Genomic DNA, 12,874 nt, shown 5'->3' with positions numbered 1-12,874 from the left:
AAGAGCTGATTATGAAGATTATCAGGTACCATCATCCTTGATGTATGAGCATTATAATAACCATGCGATTGCTCACTCTACGAAGATTTGTTATTTTCTCTGATGGAAAGTTTCCTTGATGTTTCCTAAATGTTAAGTCAAGAGCATGAGTAGGAGATTGTGCATATGTTTACAGTGTAGAAAAACTGAACAAGGGAAAGCAATTTGCCAGAAAGCAGCTTATATAATGAACATACATAGAGGTTTTAATTGGGGCAAGGAAAAAATGAAGATATTTGTAATAGAGAACACAAATTCTAGCATGCGCTATAATGATTGACATGCGTTATAAGAAGGCAAGGAAAGAGGCAAAATTGGCAGTCACGACGGCTAAGACTGCAGCTTTTGAGCGATTGTATGAGGATCTTGGGGGCAAATGAGGCGACATGAAGCTGTACAGGTTAGCCAAGATTAGGGAAAGGAAGGCTAGGGACCTAGACCAAGTGCAGTGCATCAAAGACGAAGATGATAAGGTTATGGTGGAAGAGGCGTGTATTAGGCGTAGATGACAGGAGTACTTCCATAGACTCTTGTGAGTTGGAAAACTCAAGGAGTCAGAGGGATTTTGGGTTTTGTAGGAGTATTAGGAGCGAAGAGTTTGAGGGGGCAATGCGGAAGATGAGCAGGGGTAAGGCAACTGGGCCTGACGAGATCCCAGTAGAATTTTGGAAGGAAGTGGGTCGGGCAGACTTGGAGTGGCTTACTGGGTTGGTTAATGTCATTTTCAGGGAGAAGAAGATGCCCGAAGAGTGACAGTGGAGTTTGATGATCCTGTTGTATAAGAACAAAAAGTGATATTCAGGACTGCAACAACTATATGAGTATCAAGCTGCTGAGTCTTACTATGAAAATTTGGGAGAGAGTGGTGGAGAGGAGGGTGCGACGTAGTGTTACTATTTTCGAGAACCAATTCAGATTTATGCCGGGAAGATCTACTACAGAAGCCATTCACCTTGTGAAGAGATTGGTGGAGCAGTACAGGGAAAGGAAGAAGAACTAGCATATAGTATTCATAGACCTGGAGAAGACCTATGATAAAGTCCAGCGAGAGGTCCTATGGAGATGTATGGAGGCTAGAGGAGTCCTAGTGGCCTACATTAGGGTGATTAAGGAAATGTACAAGGGAGCGAAGACTCGGGTGAGGAAGGCGGGAGGAAACTCGGACTATTTCCTAGTGGAGATGGGGTTGCATCAGGGATCGACTTTTAGCCTTTTTTATTTGCCTTAGCGTTAGAGGTGCTGATGCGACACATACAAGGGAAGGTGCCATGGCGTATGCTATTCGCTGATGACATAGTCCTGATTGATGAGACACGTGACGGAGTTAATGTTAGGTTGGAAGTTTGGAGATAGACGCTGGAGTCTTAGGGTTTTAAGTTGAGTAGGTCGAAAACTAAGTACTTGGAGTGCAAGTTTAGTGATGGGATGCATGAAGAAGGAGTGGAAGTGAAGATTGGTACTCAAGTCGCCCCCAAGAGAGATAGTTTCAAGTATCTTGGGTTTATCATTCAAGGCAACACGGAGATTGACGAGGATGTTACCCATCGTATTAGAGCGGGGTGAATGAGATGGAAGCTTGCCTCGGGGGTTTTGTGTGATAAGAGTGTGCCACCTGGACTTAAGGGCAAGTTATACAGAGTGGTGGTTAGACCAGCTATGTTGTATGGTGCTGAGTGCTGGCCCGTCAAGAAGTCCCATTCCATGTCTAGAAGATGAAAGTAGTTGAAATGAGGATGTTGAGATGGATGTGTTGTCACACCAAGAAGGACATGATAAAAAATGAAGTTATTACGGACAATGTAGGAGCGGCATCTATGGAGGACAAGTTGCGAGAGTCGAGGCTGAGATGGTTCAGGTATGTGAAGAGGAGAGACATAGATGCTCCAGTCAGGAGGTGTGAGAGGTTGTCCATTGTGGGTCTAGGAAGGGAAGGGGCAGGCCTAAGAAGTATTGGGGAGAGGTAGTTAGGCAAGACATGTTATTGCTCCAGTTTACCGAGGATATGATCCATGATAGAAAGATGTGGAGGTCAAGGATTAGGGTTGTAGGTTGACATATAGTAGTGTGTTCCTCCTAGGCTTACCAGTAGTACTAGGACTATTTTTGTATCATCTTATTCATGGTTCTTTATTATTACATGTTGTGTCATTTGTGCCCGTTACCTTAATATATTGTTACTATAATTTGCTACTTGTTGTTTTATCTCCATTGTTCCTTGAGCCGAGGGTTTATCGGAAACAACATCTCTATCTTTGTAAGGTAGGGGTAAGATCTACATACACACTACCCTCCCCAGATCCCATTTATGGGAATACACTGGTTTTTTTGTTGTTGTTGTTGTTGTTGTTGCTGCTATAATGATTGACATGATATAACAGGTAGTGTAGTACCACAAACTACAGCACTTGATAATCTATTATTGGTACATCGAGGAAATATTTCTCTAGAAGAATGAGCAAGACAAATAGATTTTGTTTCTGTTGCTACAATAAGAATTGATTTATGTGATCTTTAGTGTTACAACGACATTAGTCTTCGAGAAAAGGCAGAAATTAAAGGGAAGCAATGGTATATTTGGCTCGAAGAAAGCAGATGCTCAAAGGTCTTACAGATAATAGAAGAGGCCAAGAGGATGCTGCAATATCAAGAAAACAACCAATCAAGCGCATTAGTTGATTGATAAAATTACAGATAATAGAAGAGGCCAAGAGGGTGCTGCAATATCAAGAAAACAACCAATCAAGCGAATTAGTTGATTGATAAAATAAATGCAGTTTAAAGTTTATACGGAAAAAACATAGAAATATAGAATTAGGATGTAGGAGACAATTATGCTTAAGTTTTCATCCGCTTGGTGCCACGAAAACAAGAACCGTTTTGAATAATATAGACAAACTGCTCAGCTTGAAATTCAAGACTCCCATATATTCATCAAAAAATTGAAAAATATATAACAAATCGTGTCAGGAATATATTTTGGAAAAATGAACAAGAAATAAATATGTCTCGTTTATTATTTATTTCTGCTAACTTGGTCAAAATTGTCACATATCAGAAGTTAGGACCATCATCCTCACTGTTAAGAACTTTACAACGTATCAGAATCCAGGAACGTGCTGCACGCATAAGTTGGTGAAATGATAAACAGAAGTGTTTCATGCATTCCAAGCATTCGTGGGCGACTGTGTTATCTACATTGTGGGAGCATTGAATCAGCTGTTCGTACTCCTTGTGGATTTTGATCATAAAAGTCTTGTATTGTATGAACCACAATAGGAGCATTTGTGATAGAGCCAGTGGAAGGAAGCTGTTCCTCTCTTTTCACAATCATTGCATAGTATAGCCTGTTATTAACCTTAGTGTCAGAAGGGATTGATATGCCTAACCGCCAATCATTGCAAGTCCATTCATGAAAGTCAATAAATAGAAAAGTGAACCTGAGTCTGGCCAGCATACTCCTCAGGGATTTTCTCTTCAGACAGCAACGCGTCTAACATCTGAAAGTACACCTGAAATTAAGTACCAAGTAATTACACATGTGATAAAATGTAAGTCTGTAGCAGTAGGAAAAACGGTAAAAAACATTTCTACGCTAAAACGTTTTCTGACCTGCATGTCCCCAAGTGACTTGCTACATATCGGGCAGGTGTAATGAGTACAAGTGTAGTCCTAAAAGGAGTAGTAAGAGCAAAATCGAGAAGAATTAGCAGAACAGTCTGAAAGTTCACTCTAAATTTATTAAATCAAGAAACAAATGAGCTTAACACCTGAAAGCATGTAGAGTGCATCAGATGGCCACAAGGAAGAGCTTTGACAGGATTGGTCGATGTGAAAATATATTCGTGGCAGATCGGACAGTTTTCCTCCAGGCATTTCTCTCTGCATATGTGAATAGAAAGAGACTTTGACATGCAAGCATTGCAATTCATGCAATGGAAGTAATCATTCCCTAATCCTTTTCCCAACCGGCACAGATTGCAGAAAGGGCAGTGGTAGATTTGCCTGTTCAAAAATCTGTTGTGTTAGAACAAGAAATGCAGTACAGCGCACATATTTTTTTTAGGAAGTTTGGGATGGGGGGAGAGAGGAGGGGGAACAGATGCATAGTGCAAGTCTATCAAGTTGTACTTAGTTGTCTTGTATCCTCAATTACACTTAGATAGAGCTCCTAAAATGTGAACCTGGACTTCTGAATCACTTTTGTTAAAAGTTGCCAGCCAGAAAGAGAGAAAATTTTCACTGTGGCTAGTGCAGGCATAAGCATATAACTGATGAAATTAGCTTACAGCAACTATTTAATTTTTTCCTCTTCTTCGCTTAACGAATTTTCAAAGGCCTCATGTTTGCTAACCAGATTTTGACATAATATCGGCAATAAATTTTATAGTTCGCCTGGAAAAGGACTCCATTTATGTTTTTTTTCCTTCTCAAACATGAAAGATTCTTCAGCCAAGAATGCTTCATAGCATAAGAAGTCCATCACACTAGTTATTAGTAGCTAAAACCAATTAGGAACCCATCACTTTAACCTACCAATTGATTACCCATTTATGCATTTTTCCATGTCCACCTTCTCCTTTTCTTTTTTCAAGGCAATATATGGTGCTAACAAGATCAATGAGAAATGCCAACCTGATTTTCTCACCTTTCATCATCGAACAATTTGCAGATTTTGCAATAGTATCTACCCATGGAGAAGCTACTGCAGGAAGGAGTTGAGCAACTAGGACCGACAGGTTGTATTTTCAAGCACTTCATACACATCATCTGGGTGATAGTTTTTCTGCAAGAATGTCATAACCAGAATTTGGATATCTCAAAAGTAGAAAACAAGAAAAATCTGAATTTACAGATAGTAATGGCAACTCAGTGCATGACACTCACCTGTCCAGACTATGATCAGTAGTAGTATCATCATGACACCGTATGCATGTAAAGAGCTTCTTGCAGCATGGAGCAAGAAGCTTGCAGTTCCTCTTGTAATGGTTGCAACCAAAAATGGATTCCTCTTGATCGCGATAAGAGGGATACTGACCAGGGAATTTCTTCATATCGTTGGAAGCAGCAGCCTCAGAAATAGATATCTTTTGCGTCACAATCCATTGACTGAAAGAAAGCAATTAGCTCTAGTCAAAGACCAAAAAATTGCAGAAGCATGAATTTAGAAATTCTTGATAACAACAAATACCAATGTTTTTGCATTTAAGTGTTCATTCAATAAGAGTAAACCCATTGTAAGTTGAACACATTCACAAATTCCAGGAAAAGGAATTGCACTTTTATTTGCATGATCTCAATATTTGACAGGAAACTATGAATACGTTTTCTAAATGTTTAATTGGTTAGTTATCCTTGTAGATTTATCCATTGTATGTTTTCCATACCTTCCGAGGCAACTCTTTCCAAGTGAAGAGAAACAACTTTGGACATTTAAAAGGTTAGATGACAATTATATTTGCTGAACTTCTAGGAAAAAACTTAACTGAGAACTGGACATCCTAGGTGTGGATTAATTCAGTTTTTCGTCAAAATACCAATGATTGTTTCGGTGTTGTGCAATAATAGTTCATGCTTATGCAGTTAATAAGAGAACAAGAATCGATGGCCGCTTCCTAATAAATAAAACAAAGGACAGAGGCTGAAATGTACTTGCCTCATTAGCAAGCTCTGCATGAGGTGTGATTTCTTTTCGGAATCCAAAGAGGAGTCGCAGGATATTTTTCTTATTACAGCAACCAGATCCTCTTGACTCATTATATGGTGCTCCTGTTTCCTTGATTTCTCACATAGTTCTATACCCTGGCAAGTTGTCTCTTTCTGAGTAACAGGGTCAACTGCCTCAGTGTACTTCTTCTTGTCAACCTCAGTAGAAAATCGTGTTGTATCTTCAGATAGATCAACATTTTGTTTTCCCTTGGCATTGTGTGTTTTATCTGAAGTAAAAGTTCCATGCTGACAAATACTGCAATTAACAAACTCTGCTGATGAAAAGTCTGATCTTTTCTCATTCCAGATTCCTTGTTTAACACCATTTCTTGACAAATATGTAGAGACAACTTCCAGAGGATCAATAGACAATAAAGGAGAAACCTTCGGTTCCTTTTCTACATTTACACTCTCATCTCTCTTTATAGGTTCCCACCATTCTCCCAGCCACTCGAAAAACTTTGTATGTCTTGTAACTTTGCGCCACAAGGACATCATGCCGTGTTGTTCCTCTGGCGTTAGAGATGCCATCAACCACGGAATCATTTCTTGTAGAAACTCTGCTTTTGTTCGTCCAAGCATGTTTCCGACAATCTTTTCTTGTTCCTCAATGGAAAAATATTCTCTGAATAGTGGCAAGAGTTCAATTTCTTCGTGGTTGAAGTGGTCAGTTAATGTTCTTTGCATAGATATGCATGCATTGTGGAGCTTTAAGCAAAGCCTTTTATACTTAAGCTTCTCACCATCAGTTATGTCATCACCTCGCAAACTGGTGAGCTTACTTAAGATAACAGAAATCTTGCCGAAATGCTCTACCTCCAATTGATGGTCAAGGGTGTAGGAATGGCTAACATTTTGGAGATTTACCCTTGATTCCAGAGCAGGAAAGACAACTTCATCCTCAGAATTACTATGAATCTTCAATAGAAATTGTAGAAGATGGAAGCGTCCTTGAAATTCCGCAAGAATTCCAACATCTTCAGCCAGCTTAACTGAGAGGGAGACAACATACTGTATATCGTTTTTCAAGCCTTTGTGAAAGAAATGAACAAAGTCTATTGGTACAAATTCATGATTTGAGAAGTTTAAGTCATTTCTTGATCTGGAAGAAGTTCCAGGAAGAAAGGACAAGTTTTTCTGTGAGTCTGAGAAAAATATATGCGTATTGATCCCGTTAGAATAAGATGTATCAACCTTCTCAATGATGCCAAAGGGAGGAGGTTGATAAGATACATTGTTGTTTGCTGTCATGACTGAAGCTGGTTGCAATAACAGATTATTAGATTTATCAAATGATTGCATGTTCAATTGTGATGAACAACTTCCAGCACTATTAAATGACTTCTCCAGCAAGGAGCTTCTGCTACTGAACATTTCTTCCAAATCTTTTCTAAACTTTTCAAGAGAAATCTTTCCAGAATAGCCCGTCCGAACCCATTCATGCAATAGAGAAGCGAAGGACCTGTTAACTACAGGAGATCCCAGCAAGACATTACTTAGAATCAGTTTGGACTCATCCTCAGATAAATGAGCCGAGAACCAGATAATCATGCACTTTAGCAGCCCAAGTGGCAACATCTGCAGGCTTCTGTACAATAACCAGAGCTGCAATTCATGGCTGCAGTTCTCTCTAATGACCAGAAAAACCTGCAAATAACCAGGGAACAAAGAGAAGTCAGAATAACATCAAATTTCCAACTAGTACTTAATACTTCAGGAAATAGCACTGCGGTGAAAATATTGTGTAAGCTAATATTGAAGCTTTTTACAAGAGTCCTTTTATAAACATTGAGTTGAATTGTCCATAAAATTTTGAAAATATACCTCTGTTTCTAGAAAATGAAGCTTTTTGCTGATCCTCTCAACAAATGATTCTACTTCCTGGCAAAGCATTTCTATGAGAACATTTAACTGTATCCCACCTTGTAGGTTGCAGTATAATAATTTCTGTAGTCCTTCCATTTGACTTCCTTCAATAAATTGTTCATAAGAAATAGATGGCTCACTCTTGATGAATTCATCTAACAAGGGGTAGAAGATTTGTTCCAGTGCTATGCTGTAAATAAATGTAACTGTTAGGAAAAAAATGCAGATATGAAGTTGGGATACACCTATCAAAATTCAAAATGATAAACCAGCATTCAACAACTTTTGTTACAGCATTCTTCACCTGAATTGAGCCTATTACTGATGTTGGACATTCTATCTCACGAAAGATCGCCCTCTAGATTCTTAGGACTATCTAAGATAAGGTTACATTCATGATTAAGGAAATAAGAACAAGCTTGTTTTAGTCACAACTACAAGAATTTAGCTCAAAAAGTTACTGGATGAGCAAACTCTAACCTGTAGAAGTTGAGAACATCTGCGAAAAACTTCAACTGAGCTACCAATGACATTAAGGTTGATAAACAAAATGAGCTTCTTAATTGATGTAGTTCCTCCAGAATTTCTTTCAAATCTCTTCTGACGGCAGCATGCCAAAGATGGAAACCATCAATTGGGTTCTGCTTTGTCAGTAGCTTCATTTCACCGGACTGAACCACCATCATTTCCAGCTTTAAAATGTGCTTCATGTTGGCTGTTCCATAATGGGATTTAGCTCCTTTTCCATGTTTATCAAGCCATGAGATGAACACCTTCAAAATAAAAATCAACTTGTTAGATTAAGCACTTTAAACTATTTACTGTGTAGTTGGAAATTCAGGTTGCAATGTACCTCTTGAATCAGTGTTTCTTCGGGTAAAACAACATGAATGAAATTCAGTAAGTCTGTTTTTCCAACTGAAGAAAGAGTAGTAGTTACCCAAGGCAAAAAATCCTCCAGTAACAACAGGGGAACACTACATAGGTACTGCCAGACAAGCCTAGCCTGTTCTTTGGACGAGAACTGCTTCATTAGCGAAGGGAAGACCTGCATTCAGATATTACATGCCAGAGAATTCAGGAAAAGAGACCAAAAGGAAGCCGAAGAAAAAAACAGAATCTTTTGTTAAGAACTAACATGTCATATTCAAGGCACTCGAACTGTTTTAGTTTTAGACAATCAGAACTGGGATTACCTCATATTTTCACTGATTAAGGGGAGCTATGTTAAGTAGTTTTTCTTTTTCTATTTTAATTTTCAAGTGGTGTTTAGTGTAATATACCACAATTTTTATTGACAAAAGAACTCTAAGCTAATGCTGTAAATAAGTAGATGGAGCTGTGTTATCAGACTTGGGTTAACGATATAAGTAGATCACTCCCTCAGTGCTCTCACCCTCCATTACATTGAAAGAGCAAAAAATGAAATAACCCAACTCACTTAATGAGAGAACGAAATTGTTAGAGCAAATCTACGTTGAAGGTTAAGTACCATAATGTTCCATAAAGAAAAAGGTCAAAACATATAAACGGAAAGAACTAGAGAAGTGTTTATAAGGAGAACAGGATCAGATTATCAGAGCTCCAGTTCCTTAATATAGTTTCCAATTGTCTTTACATGGCATGTAGAAACCCCTTGGTGGAAATCATAATAATATTGCAATGTGCTACACTAAGAATAGAGCTAAGTATCCTCCATATAACTAGAAGAAATATATCATGTCAACTCTGTAAATCTCTCCTTTTCCATTGGCAAGGCATAAATCAGAATTACTTTTTTCCAAACAAGTATTGAGAAATTTATAAACCAATAAAGGCTTTAACAGCGAAAAATGAAATACTTTTCAAACTAAAAGGAGATGATGAAATTTCGTGAATACCTGCTCCTCTTCTTTCAGCATATGCTGAGAGATAATAGTCTCAATGGTACCTATGTAACACGTAAGTTCGTTGAACAGGTTGGCAAAATCCTCCTTTTCCTTTCGTAAACGATCAAAGCATTCAAAGATGGAATGGAACAGATCATCTATACTTTTATGCTCCAAAGAATATGTAAAGACCACATTCTTCACTTGTGCATCAAGTGCAAGAAAGACGACCTGTCAAGATTAACATTTGGACCTCAGAAGAGTTGGAGGCAGATGCAGCCTTCGTGCAATGGTTTCAATTGAATCCAATACTTTTTTACGTGAAAAATAGATATATATGTGAAAAATCACTACAATTTCAACAGATAATAACTGTGAACACATAGTTTCAGAAGCATAATATGTTCTGTGTTTGGGACCTCTTCAATTGTCCCTTAGCATCCTAAAGTCAACTCTTTTCCTTGCAGGTTCAACAAGATGATGAATTCCAGCGATGAGCTAAACAGTATAATTGTCACACTTAAAAAAAAACCCAACCTTGTGGTAAAGTTCAATTCTTGGTTGTGTATTGAGAATCTACAAGACCACAATCTAACTATGATTATAAAAGTGAAGTTCAATTCAACTTGTTTAACTTCTCTTCTTTTCATTTCTTGGAACCTTATTCAAGCATATATACAAACAAATAACATTCACATACATTCGTAGACGGATCTAAGATTTAAAGTTTATGGATTCCTACATCGACGACGTCAAGTTAATATACAATAATAACTAGGTTCATCCGAGGCGGATCCAGGATTTGAGGCTTATGGGTTCCTACCGTAATTTCAGATTAATATGCAATAATAACTGGGTTCACAGTTAGATATTTACAAATATTTAGTGAATTTCTTAATATAAATACATGGTCTATGCAAAAGTTATTGGGTTCCCGGGAACCTGTATTCTATACTCTAGGTCCGCCCCTGAGGTTCACGGTAAGATATTTATAGATATTTGACAGATTTATTATAATGAAAAGAAGCCTCCTAGCCGTGGAAACAGCGTCCGGCAGAAATGTAAGGTAAGGCCGGGTATAATATACCTTGTGGTTCGGCCCTTCCCGACCTTTTCTTATATGTCCATGTATTAATACATTAATGAAACTACAATTTTACCTCATCTTCAGCAGCGCAATGGTACTTATATACAATTTTCAAGAAATCTAACCGGCGGCTAAGATCATCAACTAATTCAAGGCCTTGTGAGCCAGTATCCAATGCGTCCACAGCTACACGATGGATGTCGGCAAGCTCAAGTGTAATAGCCTTATGAGAAATAACGAAAAAAAGAATAGGTGCTTCAACCAGTTTCACACCAGCTAAAGAAGACGGCAAGTCCACTTCGTTTTCGGGTTCTCCGCCGCCCATTTGCAGCTGACGAAGCGCCACCACTACCACCTACCATCAATGGGAAAAAAGACCAAAGGGGAAGCTTCAACATTGAAGCTCAATGGACATATAATGGCAAGCTTGGCCTCTTCTCTGAATTAAGCTGAGGCCTCTTTGGTGCCTCTTTCAGTCAAATCCTTTTTTTAAAGGAATTAGTTATTTTTATATTGATCTATGTTTTGATTTGATGTGAAGCTGCCACGCTGGCTGATTGAGACATGGAACCTAACGGCCATTGGCGCCTTGTCTTGTTCCGTTGACATTGATTGATTTTGTCTTCGAGCCACACGTCAGGATGCTTTCACCAATCATTATCTGCCACGGCATTGTATTTGGTATGACAATCTATAAATACTACTCGAGCCGCGCGGCTCCATTTTACTGTTCTACAAAGAATGATTGATTTATGTCAAGCAGTCAACTTGGTTTTTTAGGTGCTCTACATGCGAGTCGGAAACCTAAATCCCAATATTTTGTACTCAAAATACGTTTCTACCGTATAAACAAATTACTTTTCTATATAAAATATAGTATTATATCGCGTTTTACTTTAACGGAGTTTTAGCCATTAAAGTAAAGTGCAGTATAATATCGCGTTTTACATATAGCGCGGTATAATATCGTATTTTACCTATTAAAATAAAAGTCCCTCCTTCCCCACGACAGAACACAACCTCAACCTCCATTTCTGATTACGAAAAACAGCGACCCCCCCCTCCCCTCCTCTTTTTCTCTAAAAAAAAATTCGAGTGGACCCCACCCGTCACACAAAAAGTTAAAATTGTAGGTCCCGCATACAACCCAAAACTTCCGATTTAGTTTATGTCGAAATTCGTACAATAATGCATATTAGTTGTCTTGAATATGTTTCCATGTTGTTTTGTGTTTTTTTTTGCGATTAAATTAGTATGTTATTTTTATTCGGATTAAATTATTAGTATTTAAAAAATAGTTAAAAGTTGAGAAATAATTTTTCTTGTTAATAAAAATATTCATAAATTTCTTTTACTGTTTTATATGTAATTTCGTGAATGTTATGTTATTAAAATATGTTTGTTGTTTTTATTTAGTTTAGATTATTTATTTGTTTAAAGACTAGTGCCCTTATAGCGTAGTAAAATATAGAGCCTTATAACGTAGTAAAATATAGAGCCTTTTAGCATAGTAAAATATAAAGGCTTTTCGCGTAGAATCTTTATAGTTTAAGTATCTACTAACTACAAACTCTGTCCAATTACACTTTAAAAAATTAATTATTTAATTTATAAAACAGACACACAGAATTATAAAAAATATTGAAATTGACATACATAAGAATTAAGGAAAGCTTGGGGCTACTCGGCCTCAAATATCGAGCGTGAAACTCATAGATATATATGTTGTCTAATTAAAAATTAATTATTTAATTTATAAAACTAACAAAATTCTAAAAATGTTGAAATTGACACACATAAGAATTCATGATAGTTTGGTACTACTGAGCCTCAAATATCGAGCCTGGAACCCATAGATATATACTCTGTCCAATTAAATAATTAAATATTAATTATTATAACACGAACAAAATTATGAATAATATTAAAATTGACACACATAAGAATTAAGAAAAGCTTGGGGCTACTCGGCCTCAAATATCGAGCGTGAAACTCATAGATATATATATGCTGTCCAATTAAAAATTAATTATTTAATTTATAAAATTAACAAAATTCTAAATATATTGAAATTGACACACATAAGAATTCAGGATAGTTTGGTGCTACTGGACCTCAAATATCAAACCTGGAACCCATAGATATATACTCTGTCCAATTAAATAATTAAATATTAATTATTATACAGAAACAAAATTATGAATAATATTGAAATTGACACAAATAGGAATTAAGGAAAGCTTGGGGCTACTAGGCTTCAAATATCGAGCGTGGAACTCATAGATATATATGTTGTCCAATTAAAAAT

The 12,874-nt window shown here is 37.2% G+C and overlaps 1 protein-coding gene across 2 annotated transcripts; it reads right to left on the bottom strand.

The window, feature by feature from the left end:
* Positions 1-2,946: 2,946 nt before the first annotated feature.
* On the bottom strand, positions 2,947-11,046 carry LOC107828605 (zinc finger protein BRUTUS-like At1g74770). 2 transcript variants are annotated; one of them, XM_016655956.2, is made up of 12 exons: positions 10,640-11,046; positions 9,492-9,710; positions 8,552-8,659; positions 8,092-8,384; positions 7,570-7,801; positions 5,693-7,392; positions 4,924-5,145; positions 4,685-4,822; positions 3,807-4,041; positions 3,649-3,708; positions 3,477-3,548; positions 2,947-3,383 (listed from the first exon to the last, which is right to left on the bottom strand). In XM_016655956.2, exons 1-12 carry the CDS (start codon positions 10,889-10,891, stop codon positions 3,282-3,284), a joined length of 3,633 nt encoding a protein of 1,210 aa, XP_016511442.2. In that variant the 5' UTR covers positions 10,892-11,046; the 3' UTR covers positions 2,947-3,281. The 2 variants fall into 2 exon arrangements, with proteins under 2 accessions (XP_016511442.2, XP_016511441.2); XM_016655955.2 differs by having other exon boundaries at positions 8,465-8,659; positions 10,640-11,045.
* Between the last annotated feature and the right edge of the window lie 1,828 nt (positions 11,047-12,874).

Source organism: Nicotiana tabacum, chromosome 6 (assembly GCF_000715075.1).
Source record: "Nicotiana tabacum cultivar K326 chromosome 6, ASM71507v2, whole genome shotgun sequence".
Lineage (NCBI taxonomy): Eukaryota > Viridiplantae > Streptophyta > Magnoliopsida > Solanales > Solanaceae > Nicotiana > Nicotiana tabacum.
Note: the sequence above shows the minus strand (reverse complement) of the source record. Positions and strands in the feature narration are given on the sequence as shown.